The sequence below is a fragment of the Musca autumnalis genome, unplaced genomic scaffold, assembly GCF_047663935.1.
Source record: "Musca autumnalis isolate F117 unplaced genomic scaffold, ASM4766393v1 scaffold_3, whole genome shotgun sequence".
NCBI lineage: Eukaryota > Metazoa > Arthropoda > Insecta > Diptera > Muscidae > Musca > Musca autumnalis.
In genome coordinates this window covers 78,812,653-78,838,352 of record NW_027411866.1, presented here as the reverse complement: position 1 = coordinate 78,838,352, position 25,700 = coordinate 78,812,653, and the positions used below count along the sequence as shown (strand labels likewise).

General features: G+C 35.8%; 2 protein-coding genes and 3 long non-coding RNA genes across 6 annotated transcripts; 3 read left to right on the top strand and 2 right to left on the bottom strand.

Moving 5' to 3' along the window:
* The first annotated feature begins 405 nt into the window (after positions 1–405).
* Positions 406–3,132, top strand: LOC141396496 (mitotic checkpoint serine/threonine-protein kinase BUB1 beta-like). Its single transcript, XM_073971993.1, has 5 exons — positions 406–634; positions 738–1,087; positions 1,162–2,134; positions 2,782–2,931; positions 2,992–3,132. The coding sequence occupies exons 2-3, from the start codon at positions 1,064–1,066 to the stop codon at positions 1,645–1,647; spliced, it is 510 nt and encodes a 169-aa protein (XP_073828094.1). The 5' UTR covers positions 406–634; positions 738–1,063; the 3' UTR covers positions 1,648–2,134; positions 2,782–2,931; positions 2,992–3,132.
* Positions 3,133–3,238: 106 nt separating this feature from the next.
* Positions 3,239–5,320, bottom strand: LOC141396498 (uncharacterized). 2 transcript variants are annotated; one of them, XR_012411175.1, is made up of 3 exons: positions 4,119–5,305; positions 3,724–3,803; positions 3,239–3,653 (listed from the first exon to the last, which is right to left on the bottom strand). It is a non-coding gene; the product is annotated as an uncharacterized lncRNA (long non-coding RNA). The 2 variants fall into 2 exon arrangements; XR_012411174.1 differs by having other exon boundaries at positions 3,724–5,320.
* Positions 5,321–6,620: 1,300 nt separating this feature from the next.
* On the top strand, positions 6,621–24,453 carry BubR1 (Bub1-related kinase). The gene is made up of 6 exons (XM_073971994.1): positions 6,621–7,058; positions 7,130–7,516; positions 7,577–12,372; positions 22,276–22,390; positions 22,462–22,709; positions 22,777–24,453. Exons 1-6 carry the CDS (start codon positions 6,738–6,740, stop codon positions 23,219–23,221), a joined length of 6,312 nt encoding a protein of 2,103 aa, XP_073828095.1. The 5' UTR covers positions 6,621–6,737; the 3' UTR covers positions 23,222–24,453.
* Positions 14,881–15,632, top strand: LOC141396499 (uncharacterized). Its single transcript, XR_012411176.1, has 3 exons — positions 14,881–15,001; positions 15,053–15,305; positions 15,361–15,632. It is a non-coding gene; the product is annotated as an uncharacterized lncRNA (long non-coding RNA).
* LOC141396500 (uncharacterized) lies at positions 15,477–17,996 on the bottom strand. Its single transcript, XR_012411177.1, has 3 exons — positions 17,379–17,996; positions 15,634–16,731; positions 15,477–15,566 (listed from the first exon to the last, which is right to left on the bottom strand). It is a non-coding gene; the product is annotated as an uncharacterized lncRNA (long non-coding RNA).
* Positions 24,454–25,700: the final 1,247 nt, after the last annotated feature.

Genomic DNA, 25,700 nt, shown 5'->3' with positions numbered 1-25,700 from the left:
CAAACAAATTGATGTTGCGGTTTATTAACAAAAGGTTCTGATTCTATTGGCTTTCGTACAAAAAGTAAAGTTTCTTCTGTTGGACATTTTGTCTTAACATTAGAAAAGGAGGAACGGTTGTAAATTAGAAAAGAAATGGCAGCCTTTATTCCAATGAGTTAAAGCTCATTTGGATGTAAAGTTGGCATGTTATTAAATGTTTATGTTAAATTTCAGTTAAGTGTTATGCATGATACAATGATACAAGGTAGTCTTACGCTCACTGCTCACAGGGTTGTATTAGCTTTGACGTCCCTTCATAGTCAAAACGATTTTGACAAACTTTGTATGTATATGTTAAAACATACATACCTATGTCAGTTTTATTCACATGTCAAATTCAAAACTAAATTTAATTTAAAACTTTTTAAATTTTCATACAAATTGATATTTTAAATTTTCGAAGACATGTCATTTCCACAGCCCATATTCGGAGATTTGCGTGTTTCTTGTTTCTTTGATGCTGGTGAGACCTGTTCCACACAAACGTTCAAAAATCCAAAATAAAACCAGTTCAAAATGAAGAAGCGAAGAGGAGGCGCTTTCCGTAGGGGAAAGTCTTAAAACTCCGACCGAAGGCCGGGGAGTGTCGTAGGTAAAGGAAAGAAATTCCTTGTTCTTTTCATATATTGTCACTGTAGAAGGAACCTGATTTACTTTCCATGACTTAACTATTTTTAACTTGTTACTCCTTTCAGTGAAACAACTATCCAATATTCCAAGCTCAAACTGCAAATTTCACATAGCCCATATTGAAGCACTACAACAATTTGTCCCGTTCTAAGGTGTTAAACTCATTCCCAGACTTTGTGAATAGGAATTAAAATGGACTTCGATGAGGAAAAAGATTTTCAGGCTTCCCTTAAAGTGGAATCAGTCCAAGAACTGATGGCCCAAAGAAAAGAACTAGAAAGGGAGATACACAATTACGAAGGTGATGATCCGCTTAGTGCATGGTACAATTATATTGAATGGATTATATGTCTCGTTTTGAAAGTGATGAAAAAACTATCAAGATCGTCGTATGATAAAACTGTGCATTAAATATGTAAGTACATTTTAACATTGAGCAAGACTTAATATATATGTGTATGTAATAATGTTTTTGTAAAACATTTTCAGATTGATAATCACAAAGATCCAGCTGAATGTTATCAACAATTATTTAATGCTGGTATTGGTACAATGGTATCGGACTTTTATATCGCATGGGCATATTGTTATGATTTGGTTAATAATACCCGTAAGGCGGATGAAATATTTCGTCGTGGTATTGCTTGTCGTGCTCAGCCACTGGAGGAACTTCAGGAGGCTCACCAACATTTTGATTTTAATGTCGCCCAACGTTTAATGTACAAGGATTACGATAATGTTCAAGAGGAGACAAATCGTCAAATACAGAAACGTCGTCAGGCGCTGTCATCCCTGATAGGTCATCGTCGTAGGCAAATAGTTGGTAGTATACGCACTGGAGCGGCTGTTAAGAGTCATGCACCAGGAACTATTAGGGGTCGATCATCGATAACAATTATCGTTGAGTGGCGTTGCCAGTTGTCAAAATTGATCCACGTATGGCAACTCTCAACTGAAGTTGCGAATCTCAGTTGACGAAGCGGCTGTTTTCAGCAACCACAAATTTTCAGTTGCAGTGAACATTTTCGAAGAAACAAGAAGTAAAATAGAAGGAAAAAATAAACATTTTGTTAACAATTATTGATTCTTTGCATCATTAATTAATTTTTTGTATCAATACGGTGAAAATAAGGACAAATCAACAGTTCGAAATATTAATTGATAAACTGAGTGAAAATCCAAACTTAGCCCGAGGAGTTCGGGAGTTTTGGTGAAACCAAAGCCACAGCGGATGAAACGTGGAGGTCCATTTCGGACAGTTTAAACAGCCATGAACCTCCAACACGAACACCTGAAGAGTGGCAGAGTCTGGATTCACTTTAAAGCAAAGTTGAAAAAGAAAATGCCTCAAAATAAAATAAACTTCAACGAAACTGGTGGTGGTCCATCACAATAAGTGAATTTATCGCCTTTGGAGCGGACAGCAGCAAATCTTTTGCAAATGAATTTGGTGACAAATACAGTAAGTTCAGTTTAAGTACAAATGACGAACATCCTCTTACACCAGGGAATTTCATTTTTGAATAAAAACCGTTTTTATTTTGCCTTTTTTCCTGCTCTCTCAACTTCGAAACACACAATTTGTCCTTTATGAAGGGGACAACTTCCTTCAATACTCTCGACAATGTAGATTGAGCCATGCAATTGTTGAAATCATTGCCATGGGACTTTTGGAAACTTCCGTCCTCAAAGAATCGCAACGCTGCGCACACTTTTAAAAGTGGGGGTATTGCTGTTGATCTGTAACTTACTTTGAAATCATCCTCTAACGTTTCCACAACGTAAACTACGGCATCCTTTGGCAATCCAAAATACGCCTTAAACCTGAAATAGTTTACTGACTATACAGATCTTTCCACATGATCATCAGCTTACAGTGCAGATGGCAATTCCAATGGATTCGACTTGTCCCTTCTAATAGATGCAATGTCCTGTACATTTTCATCATCAAAAAATAATTCCACCGAATTTATAATTTTTTGGGACAGCAAATAAAACTTGACGATGGGCAGTTTATATTCCAAAATATTAAAATATTGTCCAGAATACACAAAAGAGTTATCCAAAGCGCAATTATTTTTAAAATATTTTTTTTTTTTTGGCGAATAGAGGTCACAAGTTTGAAAAAACACTGATCGATAACATGTTTATCGACAACCCAGTTGAGTTGACATTAATGGTACAACATTTCGTCTCAGTCGCGCAGACAACTGACAACGCAACTCAAGTTTAGTGGCAATACAAGATAGACCCATTAGAGTAAGTATTTTTTTATAAAGGTCGTGCTATGGATTATTTATAACATTTCTACATTTGTAGACCGAGACCACAAAATCCCATGATCGCAGTAATGTACGTGTACAAGTTTTCAAGGATGAAAATGCAGCCAAAACCAGCAACCGAAGCGGCCGCAAATACAGCTAAAGATGATGGGAAATCTGTTGTGCAATCAATAATAGACGCCAAACGTGAACAAGAAAATCTCAAAGAACCTGGACCCTGGAATAAACCACATGTGAAGGGCAAACACGTATAAAATGTTATTTATTTAAACTAAGGGATCCGCTCATAGGACATTTATCTTTACTGCACCTTTTATTGTTTTTTATAGTGCCAGAAAAGCTTCTAATAAAAAACAAAGAAATACATTCTTTGTTACTTTTTAATAATAGCATTCTACAAGAATAAAATCAGTAATGTCATCTTTTTAATATTTTTCCACTTCTTCAGTATACTTCTTCAGGGTAGAAAGAGGTTTCCAACTATCCAGTTATCAGGTTCTGATTCCTCCTGTCTAAAACTACTTTTTGTATTTGCATTGTCAGCTGGCGTCTTTCTGCTGTTCAAAATCCAACCAACAAGTTCACCCGTCAACATTCATGATTTGAATGCCGGGGATGTTACGGAAAGAAAGACACAAACCTGCATCCATGGGGAATACAAACAACAGCACGACCAATATTCAGCAGAGGTTTAGTTATCTATAATAATCAGATACATTCAATACATTATTATATACCAATTTATCTTCGTTCCAACAAAAAAACTTACAGGCTTGCTCGCTGACACCATGATTGTTACGGAGCATTAATTGGCAGATATTGTTAACGACTTCAGGATGGTACACACTGCTGGAAATAAAATGTTATTTTTATTATCAGGTTATTCATTACTTTTGTAGTTATTTCAGCGTATTTCCACAGAATTTCAACATACCCAAATGGACCCCGATGTCCATTTCTTATTTTTTCACATTGCTTACGCTTTTGACTAGAATTTTTCCCAAAATTAAGAAAATCTTTAATATGCACAAAATTTCAATATAATGTAAACAAACAATATTTTGTTATTGTTGTCATTGACATACAATAACAACAACTTTCATATTGTTTCGAATACATGGTTTTATTTGGCAGCTCAAGGACGGTTTTTTCAAATGAGATTACCTTGTATCATGGTCACTCTGTTTTCTCCTGGGGTTTTCCCAGTATATCGTCTGACTTTGTAGCTCGTCAATGTGACTCACATCACTGAGTTTTTTCCCAGGGAGAAGAGAAACTGCAAAAAGACCTGTGTCTTTTTTATCTTTGATATATTTCGGTGTCGAGAATTTGGTAACATTGGCCACTGTTTCCGGGACGAGTTTGTCAAGTTCAAGTTTAATTTTATCAGCATCGCCATATGATTATAGCCCACGGATAATCAATGACACTTGTTTTTGATCTTTGGGTGTGAATGAGTACGAATGGATTTTCTTCTCTTTAAGTATTGCCATCATTGAGGCATGTATGGCAGGGTCAGCAAAGTATAACTTACTCTTGCTTTTGTTGACGTTTTTTTATTCTGAATGAGCCTTCCGGAAGAGTAGCTCTCAGGGACTCTGCTAATGAATTATATTCTTGTTGTATACAAAAATTGGTGGGCACCATGATTTTCCTTTTGTTGCTGTTGTAGATGTTGTTGCCTTTTCGTTGGATGAACGAGGCTTTGTGGCCGGTTTTTCGCCGTTGAGATTAACGTCCGTAAGGACTTCCAAAATGCCAAATTTATTTTGGTTGTTGGTGTTGTAACTCACCAGCTTTTTTTTAAGTTCGGAAATGTTAACATTCACTGGAGATAATGCGCTTTCCATTCTTTGCCTTTTGCGGTCGTTAGAGTTGTTGACATTTTTGCTATTTGATTTTCCATCATTGAGTTGAGGGGTTGACGTCACTTCTTCCTCGGCGACATCAAAATCAATGTCAGGAGGAAATGGACCAGACATCTTAATTGCTAAATCGCAAGTAGGGATACGTAAAATCGATTTCGGTTAATCGATTATTAACCGTAAAATTTCCAAAAGTCGTAGTCGACTATTGACTGTGCGAAAACCGGATAATCGATTATTTTTAGTCGACTTTCGAAAGACAGAGTCAACTATTATTCGTAGTCAACCATTAGTCGTAGTCTATTATTATTCGTAGTCGGCTATTAATCGTGGTCGACTATTAGTCGTAGTTGACTATTGGGTGTGCTAAAACCGCATAATCGACGATACTTTTTTATACATATAACCATCACGGATCGCATCAACGAAAATGGTCGATTATAATCGGTTTTTGGCAGTTAACGATTAATCGAAAGTCGAGTTTTAAGTTTTTCACGAAAACCGAATAATCGAAAAATCGATTATTGCAATTCACTGCGTATCCCTAATCGCAAGCGTGATGCTGGTAAATGTATTATTTTGTAAAAAAATTAAAAAATGTTTACAAAAATTATTCGAGGTAAATTTTTCTACGTCTGAACGTTCAGGGTTCTAGAGGTCGAGCCCAATTAGGTAGTACTTGGCCTTTAGTTTTTTACATGAAACTGAGCGGGAAAAAGCGGCGTATTTCATTGTGGTTCTACCTTAAGTCCGTAGTCACACGTACACATTTTTCGGTAAAATAAAATGTATCTTTTTATATTTTTATAAAATAAAAGCAGTTGTTTATTCTCCTTTACATTTCTGTGAACTACTTTTGCATAATTTCAAGAAAACCATTGACATTTCCGACATTTTCATCTTCAAATTAATGGCGATGACAACTTAACGATAATATCGATAGCAATTGATATTTTAAAACATATCGAAAATATTTAATGTTGGGAATAACGATGGTTTGCTAGCTTTATCCAGCCCCATTTCTAAACGCTCGTGTGAACACACTATAAATTAAACAGATTTCTGCCAAGTGCTATCACATCGCTGTGAATGACTACATATCATTCACAATATATTCGACTTGACATTTCAAGACAAAAATCGTCTAATCGATTAATCGAACATAACAATTTTGAATTTAGCGCATTATTTTTGCATTGTTTTCTTATTTTTTGGCTTTGGATAATTCTTTTTTTTTTGTTATTAAAGGAATAAGTTGTAAGTAGAATAAATTAAGTCAAATTTGTAATTACTATCATTTGGGTCATTTAAGTTAAGTATGTGACGATAGGTTAGATTCCAACGAGATATAATTTTATTTGGCTTTATGGCGGAGGAGTTAAAGGCCAAAAAAAAAAAAAAAAAAGATACGAAGTGAAGTGTATAATTGTGGAACGGAGGCCCATATCTTGGGAAGTATACATTTCCGCAACAAAAGCAATACATGGTTGGAAACGGGATAAAAAGCACTATCTGTGGTATTTTTTCATAATTTTCTGCGGTGGTTTGCCAAAGTTATAAGTTAGGGCCTTTGTGGAACTTTGGAGGCCCATATTTCGGGAAGTATACATTTCCGCAACAAAAGCAATCCATGGTTGGAATCCGGATAAAAAGCACTATCTGTGGTAATTTTTTCATAATTTTCTGAGATGGGTCGGTAAAGGAAAGATAAGCCCCACTATTATATTTGCACATATATTGTCATTGTAGGAGGAACCAGCATTTATTTGCCTAACAATGTTGAACTTCTTACTCCTTCCAGGTGAAACAACTGTCCAATATTCAAAGCTGAGATATTTCATATAGCCCACATTGAAGTCCTACAACTTGTCCCGTTTTAAGGTCTCAAACTCATCCGACTTTGTGAATAGCAATTAAAATGGACTTTGATCAGGCAAAAGAAAATATTCAACCTTTGGCACAGGGTCGAAATGCAAGCATATTACAGGCTTCCCTTAAAGTGGAATCAGTCCAAGAACTGATGGCCCAACGAAAAGAACTGGAAAGAGAAATACACAATTACAAAGGTGATGATCCGCTTAGTGCGTGGTACAGTTATATAGAATGGATTGAACAAAGTTTTCCATCTGGTGGTAAAGAATCCGGACTGCAAGAGGTATTGGCAAAATGTCTGTCTCGTTTTGAAAATTATGAAAAATACTACCAAGATCGTCGTATGATTAAATTGTACATTAAATATGTAAGTAGATTTTAACATTGAGTTAGACTTAATATTTATGTATTTAATAATGTTTTTGTAAAACATTTCAGATTGATAATCACAAAGATCCAGCCGAATGTTATCAACAATTATTTAATGCTGGTATTGGTACAATGGTATCGGACTTTTATATCGCATGGGCATATTGTTATGATATGGTTAATAATACCCGTAAGGCGGATGAAATATTTCGTCGTGGTATAGCTTGTCGTGCTCAGCCACTGGAGGAACTTCAAGAGGCTCATCAACATTTTGGTTTTACTGTCGCCCAACGTTTAATGTACAAGGATGACGATAATGTTCAAGAGGAGACAAATCGTCAAATACAGGAACGTCGTCAGGCACTGTCATCACTGAGAGGTCATCGTCGTAGGCAAATAGTTGGTAGTATTCGTACTGGAGCGGCTGTTAAGAGTCATGCACCAGGAACTATTAAGGCAAGTAATGTTTCAGATAAGCTATGCTATTAATTAATTATAACTTTTCTACATTTGTAGACCGAGGCCACAAAATCCCATGAACGCAGTAATGTACGTGTACAAGTTTTCAAGGATGAAAATGCAGCCCCCAATTTGGCAATCACAGAACCAGCAAACGAAGCAGCCGCAAATACAACAGCTAAAGATGACAATAAATCTGTTGTGCAATCAATAATAGATGCCAAACGTGAACAAGAAAATCTCAAAGAACCTGGACCCTGGAATAAACCACATGTGAAGGGCAATGTTTTTTCAAAAAAAGACACAACAAATGAACTTGGATTTGAGATACATCAAGATGAAGGAATTAAAGAAGAGGGAGATAAAGGTAATAGTGGAGACGAGGACGCCTCACTATTGCCAATTAAAATATCTTATGAAGAATCTAAATATGATAAACCCTTGAAATTACCACACAACTTTCCCTCACGAAACAGACCTCATTCCGATTGGATTGTTCCAATAACAACCGAGGAACGTCCAGACAAAAATGTTTTGCCAGAATACAATAAGTGCAAGTTATATCCACGTCCCAATGTCGAATTTCAGCCAGAAGAACTCAAGGCTTATAGCTTCTATAGAAAAAGGGAAATTGAAAATGAATTTATGGCCAGACGTCATAAATATTGGGGTTGCGGCCCTCTTTATAACATACGTACTTTTCCACACTTTGCCAAGCAATCGAAACCTCAAGAACTCGATAAATTGGATGAATTTTTTGAACCCGTTTTTATCCCGGGTATAGTGGTGCCTTACAAAGACATTTATAATGTAGAAGAGAAAGTTGAACGATCATTTGAGGAGCTATTGGCTCAAAGAATAAAACGTAATGAAACCATAATACAAACAGCAGATATGGAAGAAACTATCTGTGCCACAAGTGAGAAAATACAAAGGCGTAAAAGCTTCTTCCCTATGCGAAAATCTATTGCTCCATGCTCCAGCAACAACAGAGCTGGAAAAAAATATTCTATTATGCCGCCAGCAAGTTTTGCCGAGGAAGATGAGGCAAAAGCTGAGCAAGCTGAGGAGAGTCTTCAGAGTTCATCCAAATGTTTGCCAATTTTTGAGAACCGTGGAGAAATGCAAATGCCGAAAATTCTTTCTAAGTTGCAAACTCAACAGGAATCTGCTCCGAAAGAGCCACAAGCAAAACATGAATTACCTAAAATTTTCTCAAAAATGCAGGGTTTCCAGGAAGCTTTCAAAGAATCGGCAACAGAATCTGAATCTCTTAAAAACCTACAAAAGCTTGCTACAGAGCCAGTGCCATCTTCCAAAGAGATGGATACATTAAAATCATCAATAGCAGAAACAAAACCTATACCAAAAATATCTGTATTTGAAGATTCCCATAAACGACCAGAAGCTCCTAAAGTCTCGTTTGATGTTGCTACTGATGTCAATTCCGAGCCAAAACCACAAAAAATGATATCAAAACCCATGGATCGTTTTGAGATTTATCAGGAAGAATCCAGTTTCATTAGTTCGGCTCCAAAAGTTATGGCCTTGGAAGTTGAGGGATCAGAGGTGGGCTTTCAATTTAAAACTCCATTACCACCCACCACAGCATCTAGCAGCAGTCAAGCCAAATCGAATAAATTGCCATTTGAAATTTTCGAAGACAACGGCATTGCCACAGCCCGAAAATCTCCCGACATGGGCTGTGGCAGTGGCGGTTTCTTTGATGCTGATGAGACCTGTTCCACACAAACCTTCAATATATTTCTTAAGGCTCAAAGTGTAAGCACACCCAAAATGAAACCAGAACCTCTACGAATTTTCGGAAATGTATTAAAGGAAGCGGCACCGATGCCGGCGTTGGTGCCGCCAGTGCCAAATGAAGAGGGGGCGAAGTCTCCCAATACTCCGGCTACACCTGCTGTAGCTGAGGTTATTAATGATGAAAACTCACCAGCTCCTGCTACTTTATTCTCGCCACAACGTAAACAATTGTCAACAATTTTGGAAACATCGGAGCATGGAACTACTCAAAGCACCCATACCACAGGTGCAACAACAAAATCAACGATTAGTTCCCCAGAATTGGATCAGGAATCACATCCACAAGGGGCGACCAATGCTCAACATCATCAACCTACACTTGACACTGTCAAAGAACGTACAATAGAGGATTCAATAACACCAACTCCTCCACTTCAGGAATCTAGTTCTTCAGAAACAGTGAAAAAAATTGAGACCCAAAAATCTGAAGTCGGAGGCGGCGGTGGTGCTCGTGGTGGATTGGAATTCTCTATTTTTGAAGACTCCGCCACAGAACAAAGAAAACAATCGGGCCAGCAACGAATATCAGCGGCAACTTTAGCCACACCCGGAGTTGCAAGACACGAGCCATCGACGGCTAAAACAGGTCGCGGAATGGGTCCATTAAACTTTTCTATATTTGAAGACAGCATACATAGAAATAGTAAAAAACAGAATGTTGGAGATTTTTCTCGCTTGGAGGAACGGGAAGACACCGAAGCTGGTTATGTTGTAAAACCAATTCGTTTTCAAGAGGATAAAACTGAAACCATATCTAAAATGTTACTGGCTCCACAGCATCCAGTCAAATTCCAGGAGGATAAAACCGAAACCATTTCTAAAATGCTGATGGCACCACAGCCAATTAAATTTCAAGAAGACAAGACTGAAACAATTTCCAAAATGTTAGTGGCTCCTCCACAACCTGTTAGATTTGAGGAAGATAAAACTGAGACAATAACAAAATTCATGCTTGCTCCACCCCAACCAACGAAAATGGCAGAAGATGAATTGTTGCCCAAATTGTCTATGAAGGAAAACAGCTTGGCGGATGCGGCATCCAAAAGTCAGGATAATTTCTTTGAATTCTTTACCCAATCACCACCCAAGGCCTCAAAGGGTCCACTTGTTAAGAAACTAGACAAGCCTGTGGCAGGTCAACTACGAATGGCAGCAGAAAGCATGACACCCATAACTCAAAATCCTAAACGTCTGTGCGATATCGAAACTCCTGACCAACAAAAGCCTAAATCAAAACCAATGGCCTTATTCAAGGAAACCAAACCAAGTAAAAGTGTTTTAAGAGATTCATTTATTCCTGATTTCTCCATGGATGATGGGGAGTCATCCAAGCCCAAGCAACAACAAACGAAAATTGTTAAACCTAAATCTGTGCTGAGGGATACATTTATTCCGGACTTTTCGTTCATTGAAGATAGCCAGCCTCAAAAATCGACTTCAATTTCTGGCAATAAACAAAAGCCCACAAATGATTCTTTTTTGCCAGACTTCACACATATTCCGGAGGCACAACAGCAGCAGCATCCAGGTCATCATGATTCCATAATTCCAGATTCCCAACCACTTCAAACATCCAGCGGCAGTCGTATGAAACAAAATTCAAACATCAAACCATCAATGCAACAATCATTTCTACCCAATTTCGGAGATGAATCAATGGTACCCGATTCTCAACCCAATGAAAATTCTTCTATTCGAAAGAAACAACAAAATTCCATGAAATCCTCATATATGGCTGATTATCACATGATGACCAGCGAGACACCACAACCCATGACAAATTCTGGAGAAGGTCAACCGGCATCAATGAGAAACATATTGACAGACACCTTTATGAAAGATTTCTCAGAAATCAAAGAACCACCACCCATACCCATGGATGTAAAGGAAATGACGCTTATTCATCCAAGCAAAAACAATTCAACATTAAAATTATTGGAGGAAACCATCCCACATAAGTCTAATGAAACAATAAATCGATCCTCCATGAAACCTCAATCATCTGCCGCTTCTGGTGGAAGATTAAGTTTCTTGCCATCTTCAAATCCTCCTCCCATACCGCAAACATCTTCTATGGAAAACAAAAGATGCTCTGGAAATGAGAAATTTTTTGAATTAAATGCCGAGACGGAAATGTTTGGCACTAATATCAGCATGATTAAGAACTCTACATGGTTGCCAAATCATGGTCCAATGTCTTCAAGAAATCTACAACAAATTCAAGAGGATTCTCTACACATAAAGGCCGAGGAAATATCAGCAGATAGCTCGTCGTCTAAAGGTGGAAATTCACAAACAACACTTGTCAAGGAAATGTCTCAAACAAAAATTGAACAAAATTCTATGGTAGAATCTCAGTCAATGATGACTAAACGTAATATCCAAGCAGTGGCCGAGATTCCTCCTCCTCCCCAAACGACAGCAAAATCCACAGTGGTAAATTTGCCTAAACCGAAATTAAGTTTTCTGGATAATTCATCTTCGAATAATATGATGATGGGTACATCACGTTTTAGCATCGATGTTAGCCAATCGGAATGGGCTGCTATACAGCAAGCACAGAAACAAAAGCAACAGCAAAAACTGCAAAGTTCAAGTTCAATTGCTACTCAATCACAACACGAGCCCAATGAGAATGAAGATGATGATTATGGTGAAATGAGCATCTACTATAAACAAACACCCAAAACGCCCAAAGCTCAAGTTCACATTTGGGATGTACCAGAAGATGATGATGCATTTAAAACGCCTGCCAACAATCGTTATATGCATGCCGAAGTTGATCTAAATCAAACTCAACAAGTTATTGAAAATATTTGCGTAGATCCAAATGTCAATCCATTTAAAGTGGATCTAATCACTGCCTTCTTGGAGCAAATACACTTTTCCACGTATATTCAGGAATTGCCGCATTGTATGATGGTACGAAGTATACATCGTTTAAAACCCTCAATGAAAATCAAAATTAACAGTATCGAATTTGAAGTTATGAAATTGATTGGAGAAGGTGCATATGGTGCGGTATTTTGGTAAGTCAATAGAAATGGTAATTTTTTTTATTAATTAAATTTAACAACTGTTGTAGTAAAGGAAGTGATTAGGAAACTACCAGATGCAACAATAGAAATTGTGGTATATTATCCAAAATTTGTTGTTGTAACGGTATTTGATATGTTTGTATGTTCGTTTTTCTGTCTAATATGGTTCTGAGTGTATCAGAGCTGATCTACTGTAGTTTATAGAGTGCGGGCTTGTGTCCTAAAGGAATTTAGATGGTTGCAGCATTCCGATCGTAGTTGAGCCAAAATTACTCTGTTTTGTCGTAGTAGCTTACGCTCATTCGCTGCGAGAAACGATACTTGCTTATGACATCTTCAACTGCATCCGTGTGAATGCTATTAAAAACTATTTTATAGGCTTGTTGTTGTTGTTGTAACAGTGTTTTTGTTATGTTTATTTGTTCGTTCCTCTGGCTCTGGGTCTATCTCCAGTTCCAGAAAAGTGGCTGCTTCGATGGGATGTACATGTTCGTATAGGCTTGTTGATCTAGGCCGGTGGTGCTCAAAATATGTTCTGCATTAGTCTCTCTGAGCGAGACTTTCCTTTGCCAAACTACGACATATGAGAATAAAGAGAACATATCGCTCATTTAGAGGTAGTTTACACTATCTATCAATGTCATATGACACGAAAAAAAAAAAACCATTCCATATCTACCCATATCGAATAATATGATGATGGGTACATCACGTTTTAGCATCGATGTTAGCCAATCGGAATGGGCTGCTATACAGCAAGCACAGAAACAAAAGCAACAGCAAAAACTGCAAAGTTCAAGTTCAATTGCTACTCAATCACAACACGAGCCCAATGAGAATGACGATGATGATTATGGTGAAATGAGCATCTACTATAAACAAACACCCAAAACGCCCAAAGCTCAAGTTCACATTTGGGATGTACCAGAAGATGATGATGCATTTAAAACGCCTGCCAACAATCGTTATATGCATGCCGAAGTTGATCTAAATCAAACTCAACAAGTTATTGAAAATATTTGCGTAGATCCAAATGTCAATCCATTTAAAGTGGATCTAATCACTGCCTTCTTGGAGCAAATACACTTTTCCACGTATATTCAGGAATTGCCGCATTGTATGATGGTACGAAGTATACATCGTTTAAAACCCTCAATGAAAATCAAAATTAACAGTATCGAATTTGAAGTTATGAAATTGATTGGAGAAGGTGCATATGGTGCGGTATTTTGGTAAGTCAATAGAAATGGTAATTTTTTTTATTAATTAAATTTAACAACTGTTGTAGTAAAGGAAGTGATTAGGAAACTACCAGATGCAACAATAGAAATTGTGGTATATTATCCAAAATTTGTTGTTGTAACGGTATTTGATATGTTTGTATGTTCGTTTTTCTGTCTAATATGGTTCTGAGTGTATCAGAGCTGATCTACTGTAGTTTATAGAGTGCGGGCTTGTGTCCTAAAGGAATTTAGATGGTTGGAGCATTCCGATCGTAGTTGAGCCAAAATTACTCTGTTTTGTCGTAGTAGCTTACGCTCATTCGCTGCGAGAAACGATACTTGCTTATGACATCTTCAACTGCATCCGTGTGAATGCTATTAAAAACTATTTTATAGGCTTGTTGTTGTTGTTGTAACAGTGTTTTTGTTATGTTTATTTGTTCGTTCCTCTGGCTCTGGGTCTATCTCCAGTTCCAGAAAAGTGGCTGCTTCGATGGGATGTACATGTTCGTATAGGCTTGTTGATCTAGGCCGGTGGTGCTCAAAATATGTTCTGCATTAGTCTCTCTGAGCGAGTCTTTCCTTTGCCAAACTACGACATATGAGAATAAAGAGAACATATCGCTCATTTAGAGGTAGTTTACACTATCTATCAATGTCATATGACACGAAAAAAAAAACCATTCCATATCTACCCACGGATGCAATGTGGAGACGTAGTTTTATTACATTTTTGCTGCTATGGACCCACAGGGTAAATGGCGTAAAGAAAAATTCCAATATTGCACATATTAGCGAAAATATAACGATTTCATGTCATATGACATTTACTTATAGTGTAAACTACCCCTTTCTCAAATAGTGACACATTTCCAAAACTCAAGTTTCGAGAAAAGTTGGCGATTGATATTTGACTTCCCAACTTAAAAAGATTATAACACAAAAAATAAAATAACTACTTGGACCATATTTTGCAAACAGCTAAACAGATATTTGTGCTAAATTTCTGTGCAAGATCATGCATGATTTGAAGTGTTTTAGTGCTTCATAAACTCAAAAAACTTTTATGTTGATGGGTCGATTCCGTATTGCGAGGCGAGTCATGTCGCGTCGTCTATCGTCTCTGTGACAAAATTTAAAAAATGTACTACGCAAAGCGATAGAAAATAATCGTCGATAACAAGTTATCGGTGATGTAGAGGAGCGTTTTTTGTTTTGATTTCAATAAATTAGAAAAAAAATATCAGAACAAGTTGTACACAAAAGTTATAGTTTTCTAAAATGATAAGCTCAGTGGAACTATTTTTTGATGATAGTGAAGAATATATAGTTAACGTAGCATCTATCAGACGTCACTTAAGAGATAAATGTAATCCTTTAGAATTGTCATCAGTATTGTGAGTTTGTTTGGTTTCTAACATTCATCAAAATAATTGTTCATTTTTTAGGTTTAAAGCCTATTAAGGTATTAAGTGAAGTTCTGGAGTTAATAGAGAAAAAACTGTGTAAAATTTAGATTGTTTCCAAATTAACAGAAGAGGAAAAGCGTCAAAATAAAAACTATTTTTATTCAAGAACAAATTTCCCGGGCGTTGTCGGTTGCATTGACGGAACACACGTGCATATAATGGGGGACCAAAGGAAGATGTTCGCCATTTATATCTGAATAGAAAAGGATATTTTAGTATAAACATTTTGTTGGCAAGTAATATTTTAACAATTCTGAAAAAATTCTAAAGTGTTAATTGTTTGTTAGGTTTGCGAGTGTACAATGCGAATCAGGTTTGTGGACGGTAGACATCCTGGTTCAACTCACGATGCCTTCATATAGAACAATAGTTCATTAAAGCAAATGATCGCTGCAGATTTCGGGCCCAATACGTGGTTACTAGGTCGGGCTTCCATTTTTTTCAACCAGCATTTCAAATTGCTGCCTTGTTGTAATTTTCACCATTATAAGTACTGAAACACAAAAAAACGTATATAATATTAAATAAATTCACTTAAAATAAGTGAAAATGTTACTTACGTTTCAATTTTTCGTTTTTATTCGTTAGCAAAAAAGTACGGCGACAGCTAATTTGTTGGCGCCGGAAAATGAACATTACAGCGACAAAATTTGACGACGTCAGGCGAATATTGCCGTACGGAATCGAAAAATTGCATTTGGCAACGCGACACGACTCGCCTCGCAATACGGAATCGACCCATGAATTACGACAAACTTGTAGTGAATCAGCTGTAACTCGATGAGTTTTAGAGATATAGGCCTGAGAATTTGACACAAGATGAAGTAGAAGCCATAGAAAAAATAGAAAACGCTAGCTCAGAAAACGCATTTTTTGAGTTATGCCACTCATTGAGTAAATGAGCGATATGTTGTTGTAGTCAGGTTAACGTATATGGGTGATCTTGGCTGATCTTGGTGTTCTCCCTTGTAACGCGAGCTACACCATCATTGTTCTATCACACGGTTTGCTTTGGTAGAGTCCTCGATAAATATGTGAGGAGATGGCGTGCAGCTCTGTTGTCGTGCTGTGCTCCTTACGGAACCCATGCTGATGATCGGCAACTGAATAGCTATTTCTAACGCTATGGAAGACTAAAGCCTCAAGGGTCTTTGCTACATGCGACAAAAGCGAAATCGGCCTGTATGATTTGTTCCGCTTATGCTCACCGACCAACCTGATATCTCATTAACCCTGGGTCACTGGGGTTGGCACGACGAAGCTCATCACGCTCATTTGTTAGTCCCGCCACCTCTGCTGAGAAGTTTGGTTTCTCTTCGGATATTCGACCAGCATGTATATAGCGAGCGGCTGCAACAGTGATGATGTGCCTCGGAAAGTCCTTTCTGCTACTCGAACATCAGATTAGTGAACTAGCTGAAACTAGGCCAATTAGCTTTTCCATGATTAACGAAAGTGCGGCGTTCAGAGGTGATTAAATCGGGCGGTCCAAGAGAAATGACGGGTTGCCAGGTGACGTCATTTGGTCGGACCAGGTGAGACGATGGTTATGTCTGGATAACTGTGTAAAACATAGAACTATCAATCTGCTTAGCCAGCACTATACCCAGCAAAATGTTTGCCTCCAAAGATGAAGTTAAATCATATGTACAAGTGATCTGGAAGTGCATCAAATTATGCATTTTATTTATTTTTTATTTATTAATCAACTTTACAATAATTCTAAGCCATCGGGCCAATTAAAATGAATTACATTATATTGCATATATGTATGTTATCACTACTCTGTGTGCATATGAAACTTTATATATATGAAATAATCCTATAGTTACGAAAATACTTAAAGCCATAAGGCAAAAAAATTCATACACTCACTCATGATTTTTACAAGAGCGTGACTACTGAAAGATGCACTCCATTAGCACTGCATTTTAACTAATCCTTCGGCACTGCATTTTAACTATACCTTTGGAATCGCATTTTAACTAACCCTTTAGGATGCATTCCAATTTGCATCCAAAGCACGTGTTTTTATGCAGTTCAAAGTTGCAAGCCATTGCAAACTATCCCAAAATGAATAAAAAATGTATTGTTTGTGTTACTGCTATGCCTAAATACGACCGTATTCCCAGGGCGTGAGTGGTGAAAAAGTAGAACACATGTATTCTTATGAGAACTACCGAAATACGTCGAGCGTATACTTTTTGTAAGTTGAACATTTTCAACTTCGACAGAACGTACGATATGTTATTGTATGTATGTGTGTGTTTTGTATTTTGAAAAGAAAAGCCCAACAAAATATTACCTGTGTCTGGTTACCCTAAAATTTGTAACAATTTGTACCAATTGTTGTTGGAAGTCGTCTGTTAACACAAAAAACCAGCAAAAGAGAGCGATTCGAGAGAGACATTTTGACAGTTCTTTCACTGAGAGCTTGCAAATTCTTGCTGGACAAATTTCTTCTAGCAAGCACTTGCAAGCTCTTCTTCTTCCTGAAAACAATCAATCAGCCGCTTTTAGTTTTTTGTTGATTTATGTTTGTGAACATTAAAAACAATTTTATTGTGGAAATAACATAGTCTAATTGTATTGTTTTATGGAGAACAAATTTGTAAAGTGGAAAAATACTTTTTTGTTTCATTTTCTTTTTTATTTTTAATAAAATACAACGTGTTTGCTTCCTTTGTTGGCGGACAAATTGTTCTGTTTTGGCAAGTCAGCTGATTGCTTGCTGGTTTTTGCTGGGAAGGTGTCTGTTTACTTCAGGCCTGCTCAAGGTGCGCACCTGAGCTGTCGGTGTGTGTCAATTTTCTCACACACACAATTTAAAAAGAGAGCTTTTGTTTTTGTTTTGAATATTTTCAAAATTAAAAATCCGTCTCTATTGAACATTCAATGAGGAAGGTTCTGTTTTCGAATTTGTCTATGAGCGTTTTCAGACGATAGGGTTTGACTGCTCAAAAACGCGTTGTCCGTTTTGGTTCTCATTCGCAAACTGTGCCAGAGTTGAAACAAAATGTGGAAGTAAGTGAACGAAAACGTACATCAAGTACTTTTTTGCTAAATTCGTTCGTGAAATATTTTTTATTTATTTCGTATTATACAAACATTACTTCAAGAACATGTTATGATTTTTTAATTAATTTCTTCTATAGTTTTCGTAATTGAGATTATTTTAAATGTTTTGAAATAAAAAAATGTTCGAACAGAATTGTTTGTATAAAAGGGGACGAAAAAATCCGTCAAAGAAAATTGCCTAATGTAAATCTGATCATGGTATAAGTAATAAATGTGTAAGAATAAAAATGTAAACTAATAATCATTTTTGTGTTAAATGCTGTAAGAAGTGACAATACACACATAAACCTTTATGGTACATTTATGTAAAACCGTACTTCTTTTTGTTCAAAAAGTACACTTGTATAAAATGACTTCAAAAACGCAACACTAGATGTGAAAATTACGAATGAGAGTCAAAACGGAAACCACGTTTTTGAGCAGTCAAACCCTATCGTCTGAAAACGCTCTATGAATTTATATGCGTACACTGAAAAAAATGAATGAAGATACTGAATACGAATTTTTATTTGCCTAAAATTTTTACGGCAAATTAGAGTGTTTGGTTTGTCAACGCACTTTGGTTTGTCACGAACTTGATTTGCAACAAATTATAACATCAACAGTCACATTTGGTCAAAATAAAATAATTATTCTACTCTATATTTTGAAATATAAAATAAAAAAAAAACTGTTACGATATTTCTCACAGTATACAGAGAGACAAAGGAAAATTGAAATTTGTGTATTTCAAAACCAACACAATTACAAAATGTGTTTATATGTGTCTGAGCAGGCCTGGTTTACTTTTTACAATTTTCTAGCAAAAGAGAATAAAAACCCCTTACTCTCTGAGAAAGTTCTTGCTGGACAATTCTTGCTGGGAAAGTAACCAGACAGACTTATTATTATTGCAAAGGAAAAATGTTTGTTTTACGAATGAAAACATTTAATAAAGTTTCAGTCGCGGTTTTTGAGTTTTAAATGGGATTTCGGATTCAACGTATTTGGGTAATACGGACGCTCAGAGAGCGTTGTTGTGGTAGGCAGGTAAATATTTTTTGTACGTCACGACTTAAATTAGGTATAGCTGTAAAACAATAATAATATGAACTTTATTACATTAACACCATGATACAATTAAATAGGTAGATGCCTCAGCCCAGCTGATCGAATCTAAAACGTCAAAAAACTAGTAATTCGCCATGCAAAATCAAAACAAAAAACCATATGATTCGGTAAGTAAGAGATATCATGTGTTCACTTTATAGACAAACACAAGCGATAAAAAGAGACAACAAGAGATCCTTTGGGGAAAATTTTGACATTTTACATTACAAAAAAAGTTGATTTGTTGTAGCAATTCGCCGTTTTTTTTTACCTATTTAATTGTACCATGATTAACACAGATTATGAAATTTCTTCATTAAATTCAATCGCAACTGAGTTTGTCTCGCCCGCCCTCGCTTTAATCCAAGCTGGAATGTTTTTGCTTCATCTGCTTAAGGGGTTCTTGTATTGTCTTCCCATCACCAGTTGAGATTTCGACTAGTACTCCAACAACACTTCATTAGGAAATTTTCTTCTCGTGAGTTACCGTTAAAATTTTCCCAACTTTTGGTTGTACATATTTTGTTTATTTTATATAAAAATTTTAGAAATGTATGCATACTTTTTCTATCTTTGAAAAAATTCTGTAGTTGAAGGTACAGTTAGTCAACTAAATAATTGCAAACGATGAATTTTTAAACATTTAGATGTTTAATTAGGAGTTACTACAAGATATTCTTTCAATAATGTTGGGATTTTTGTAAATATCTGTTAATTTACCTGATATGACTGTAGAATGATTAAAGAAATTAACACGACTCGCCTCGCTGTACGGAATCGGCCCATAAGTTGACTAACTGTATGTATGTATCTACAAATTGGCTTGCTTGCTAGGGATCACTAAGCAACTGCTTGTAAAATGTATCGAACGGAGTGCCTTTTTCACGACTCCATTGAACTGCATCCGGATGCAATTTAAATGTGAGAAATGAATGTCAATCGCTGGATCGCATCCATCTGCTACCCCCATTCATTAGATGTACGGCTCAATAAGGTCAGGCTTATGCGAGATAGATCTGTATTGAACAGACTACTTCAATAGGAAAGCTAATCCCCCACTTTCACTACTGGTGCGATCCTTTCTCAGTGGGAGCTGTGTTCACGCAGCAACATAGTCCCTGTCGTAACCCATCGCATTTCACCGAAGATTGGATTTGGGTGAAGATGCGGATGTGACAAACTGAGCACAAATATGTTGGTCCTTGGTTTTCCTCCGTCCCGGAATGGACCAAAAGAATCCGGAGCAGGTATTCCGAGATATGCTGCTCCCAACACAGAAAAACTATACAACTATACAGCCGCTGACCGGAACATGTTTGTTGTTTGGTTCCCGGACAATCCGGTATCGAAGAAGCAGCCACCATTGGATTGGGACGCTTGATCTTGCCTAGTGGGTAAGGGTCCTCGTATGGCAAGTAAATCGAGGACAGTATCAGGGGTCTGCTCCGCCCTTCTTCCATCCGTATCGTTATGATGAAATATCTAATGTAATTACTTATTTACTTAGCTGACCATATACAGAACATTTGTTCCATAAGCCGAACTAGGAAAAAATATCCATTCCTCTATATTTATTTATATATTTAACAACAAGACATTCAGCCCAATCATGAATGAAAATTCCGTGCGGAATTTCTCTCTTTTCTCTTCCCTCCTATCACAAACAAACAATCCGCACGGAAAAACATTCCGATGGAGAAAAAGTAGGTATCATGAACGCTCTCAAACATGTGTTTTCCTCCAAAAAAATCTCCCTTGCAAAACTGAAGGGAGATTACAAAAAAAGTTGGTATTTCCCAAAAATGTTGTAAAAAACATGCAAAATAAACAGATTTGTTGAGTTTTTATACTAAAATCTTCAATTCGCGGTTGGAAATTTATTAAAAAATTAACATATTTCACAAAATAACATTAGTTTGCAAACTCGGTCATTCTCAACTTTTTGTACCGATCAACGAAGGATAGCAGAATTTTGCACATACAATACACCGCTTCGTTATCGTTGAAAAACTGGATAAATCCATATTTTCAATTATTTTTATTTCAAAATTCATATTTTTTCAATTTTTGCCATCTTTTTTTATTAAAAACACTGGTTTTTGATACATTCATGATAGTGGCAGTTTGATAGCACAATGCAATGTTTCCTTGGAATTTTACAATCTTTTTTGATGATTTTCATAACAAGTAACATCTTCTCAATTTCTTTGATGTGTAAAAGTGTAATTTATTTGATTAAATTTCTTTATTTTGTCTAAAAATACAAACACTTAACATTTTCTCTTTGTTTTCACAACAATTAGGGCACACAAGGTATGAAAACGACCCTTCAGTGCTGCCAAATTCTATGATTATTTTTCCCCAATTATTCATGATAGGAGGAATGTTCTCTCGAGAAAAAACTATTCCGCGAGAACTGCATTCCGCAAGTTATTCATGATTGGGCTGATTAATTCAAAGCCAAAATAGATGAATTAAAAAATAACAATTCGTTGTTTTTTAGTTTCGGCATTTCGGGATATAGTTTTTTTTATTTCGTCTTCCAGTTGTTTACTCCATCGAATCCTTGGCCTTCCAGTTCTGGGTATGCCAGTATGCGGTCGTATTTAAACGCCTTCTACTGTAATTAGACAGAAGAATTAAACACAGAATAGGTCTTTCCGCTTAGTCCGCTCACCTTATTTCCATACAAGTAATGGCCCCGGCACATACGGTACGTTGTGCGTTGCGTCACGCGTTAAAAACAACAACCACATGAAAAAAAAGAAAGTGATGCCAAGTTTGTTCTTGAAGTTTTCATGTGGTTGTTGTAACGCGACGCACAACGTACCGTATGTGCCGGGGCCATAAGGCTCCTGGATTAGGGTGATTTGTATGCAAAAAGCTAAGCTTTTGCTGCTTTCTTCCTATTATTGTTTCGGAAAGCAGACCTTATCAAAGATTGAGATTTTTATTAAACTTGATTTTAAGAATATTTTTAGGATTTCCTTGATGGAATATTTCGTTTAACTTCTGAAAATTTCTTTTAATTTCAGTGGCAAAGAAACAATTGGTGGTAAACGTGTTGCAATGAAACAGGAAAATCCCGCGAACTTATGGGAGTTTTACATATGCCTAGAACTACACGATCGTGTACGGGTCGATGAAATGGTAACCGCACATGATCTATTAGTATTGGTTTATAATAATTAAAATATTCTTATTTATAATTCCCACAACAGCTTCCCGCTTATATGAATATAGATTATGCTCTAATTGGTAACAATTCCAGTATATTGGTTTCACAATTTTCACCCTATGGTTCGCTAATAACGGTTTGCAATAAAATCAAAAAACACACAATGAAAAATGTTGATGAATATGTGGTAATGTTAATGGCCAATGAGCTATTGGAAATAATTGATCATTTGCATGCAGCCTATATTATACATGCCGACATAAAGGCGGATAATTTTCTGCTCATGAATAAGTAAGTTAAGATATTTAGTTTTTTTTTAATCACATCATTTTGTAATATTGTTTTTCCTTTTTCGTAGAATCCAATATCCATCCAAGCAACGATCTCTGCAATTAATAGATTTCGGTGTGTCCATAGATATGAAACGTTTCAAAAAAGGTCAAACATTTTCATTTATACACAACGATAATAGTTTTAAATGTATCGAAATGCGGGAGCAGCGCCCATGGACCTATCAATTGGATTTGTTCGGTTTGGCGGGTGTTTTACATGTTCTACTGTTTGGCAAATATATGGATGTTGAGAAGAAGACGAATGGCATTTGGATGCACAAGACCCATGTACCACGTTATTTCAATAGAAATCTATGGGATGCCATATTTAAAGCGTTGCTCAATATCCGAGATTGTAACTCAATGCCAAATTTACAGAATCTACGAGCAATGTTAAAGGAAGAAATAGAAGAAAAAGAAAAATATGTCGTAAAAATGGTAAATGATTTTAATCGTGCATTGGACCAGTAGAGTGCGTTTCACTATTAAAAGAATATATTTTAAGAGTGTATTAAAAAATTGGATATCTTTTTGAAGTAGTATATGTCAAGGCATAAATTTGTTATGTAATAATTTTTAATTTTGGCCTAATAAGGCTTTATTATTACATTATGGAATAAATAAATAAATAAAAAAAAATAAAATAAGATCATTTTTATCAATTTTACGTAATTTAGTTTCGATATAATCTTAGATTTACAATTATTTAATTAAGGGTCTTCGTATAAATTAAAAGTATTTAATTTAAATTATTTTTACAAAAATACATTGATTGATGCCTTAAAATAAATGTGTAAATCCATACTTCCAAATTTTCCAAACTATCACATATTTCATTCGGCGGAATTCTCTGATTATTATAGGGTAAGTGCACCTAATGTCGGCATGTACCAGTAGTCTGCACCTTTTGAATTTGAACTCATATAACTGAAAATTAAGAAAACAAAATAGGAAAATAATCTTAAAAATGCTTTAACAATATTGTCAGCTAACTTTATATAAAATTTCATTGAGCTAGGACCAATTTTTATATCGAAATTTAAGTTTTTGTGAGTGAAGGGTTTTCACCACAACCGAAAATGCATGTTTCTAAAGAAAAAAAAAATGTGGAGATGTTAACCTTATAAGCTATGTAATTATATTAAAATGAAGAAATTTTCCACACCATTTTTGTTATATAGTTAGAGAACAATTAAAAGAACTCTTTAGAAAAAGAAATTTTTAAAAAATATGTATAATTATGCAATTTTTGCTGATGCCGACTTTAGGGACAAAAAATATAAATTTTGCCTGAAGTCGGCATGGGGTTATAAACATTGGTTTTTATCGATTACTTTTAGCTAAAAGTTATAAAAAACAATAAACAAATACTTTAAAAGCTAATTAATAAAAAATTGTTTCAATTTGAAAGGAACTTTAGCGATTTTAAGGAATATTAGACATGATTTGAAGTACGTACGTTGTGGGGTGCCGACAACTAGGTAATAGATACCGACTATTGGTACGAACTAATTTATTTAAACAATATGTTTAAATTTCCGTACTTTTCTTTTTTTGAAGTACAATCAATAGAAATGTATATATGTAATAATCTAGAAATGTATAAATAACTAATACATCTTTGTGTTTATTTCAGCTTGAGTCCATATTTTGTTGTAATTCAATTGTTTGAATAACAACAAAATATTTTAAAGTGGATATGAAATTGATTAGTTTCGGGCGAAGGGTAGGGAATACTATAGTTTCAGTTGTCACCAAACAACTTCATCAGTTCCCTTTTTCGCCGACTCTGTATCGATAAACAGGTCAATAAAGCCATCTAGCAAATTAAATAAAATGAGAAATTTGCTGTATGGCCCTAAAGCTGTTTACCCTACAATTTGAGTCGAACTAAAGAATTTCATATCCACCACTGTTTTTATGTCGTCTTTGCTTCGCAAAGAATACGAACATAGGAATGTTGCTTCAATAAGCGGGGGTAAAAACAAGAAAGTTGTTTTTGCATTACGCATTGGTCAACAAGGCCGTGCTGATGCCTATTATTGTTGTTGGCGTTTTTTTATTGTTGGACTGCAGAATTTTACATCTTTGTGTTTATTTCAGCTTGAGTCCATATTTTGTTGTAATTCAATTGTTTGAATAACAACAAAATATTTTAAAGTGGATATGAAATTGATTAGTTGCAGGCGAAGGGTAGGGAAAACTATAGTTTCAGTTGTCACCAAACAACTTCATCAGTTCCCTTTTTCGCCGACTCTGTATCGATAAACAGGTCAATAAAGCCATCTAGCAAATTAAATAAAATGAGAAATTTGCTGTATGACCCTAAAGCTGTTTACCCTACAATTTGAGTCGAACTAAAGAATTTCATATCCACCACTGTTTTTATGTCGTCTTTGCTTCGCAAAGAATACGAACATAGGAATGTTGCTTCAATAAGCGGGGGTAAAAACAACAAGAAAGTTGTTTTTGCATTACGCATTGGTCAACAAGGCCGTGCTGATGCCTATTATTGTTGTTGGCGTTTTTTTTACTACTTCAAGAATCTTCAAGTTCTACCACTTTTTACTTGAAAAGCGTTCCTTTACTTCAGACACAATACAATTCATATGGGAGCAGTTTACAACTTTTACTACTTTTGCCAAGTATTTCACTAAAATTGTAATTTTTGTATGTTGAACAGAAATAATCAAAAAAAATAGTTTATATAATCTAAAACTACACAAAATAACGAATCATAACAACTTAAATTCAATTTGATTGGACATTTAGACTCGGAATTACATACGGCTAAAGATACGAGAATCCTTAAAGTGCCGACTACTGGTGCACTTACTCTATTAATCATTTTTTATGAAGAGTGAGTAATAGTGATAGAGACTAATTTGATTCCCGCTACACCTTCTCCAGGGGCTGGATTCTTGTTCTATGAAAATTCGAAATGAAAAAT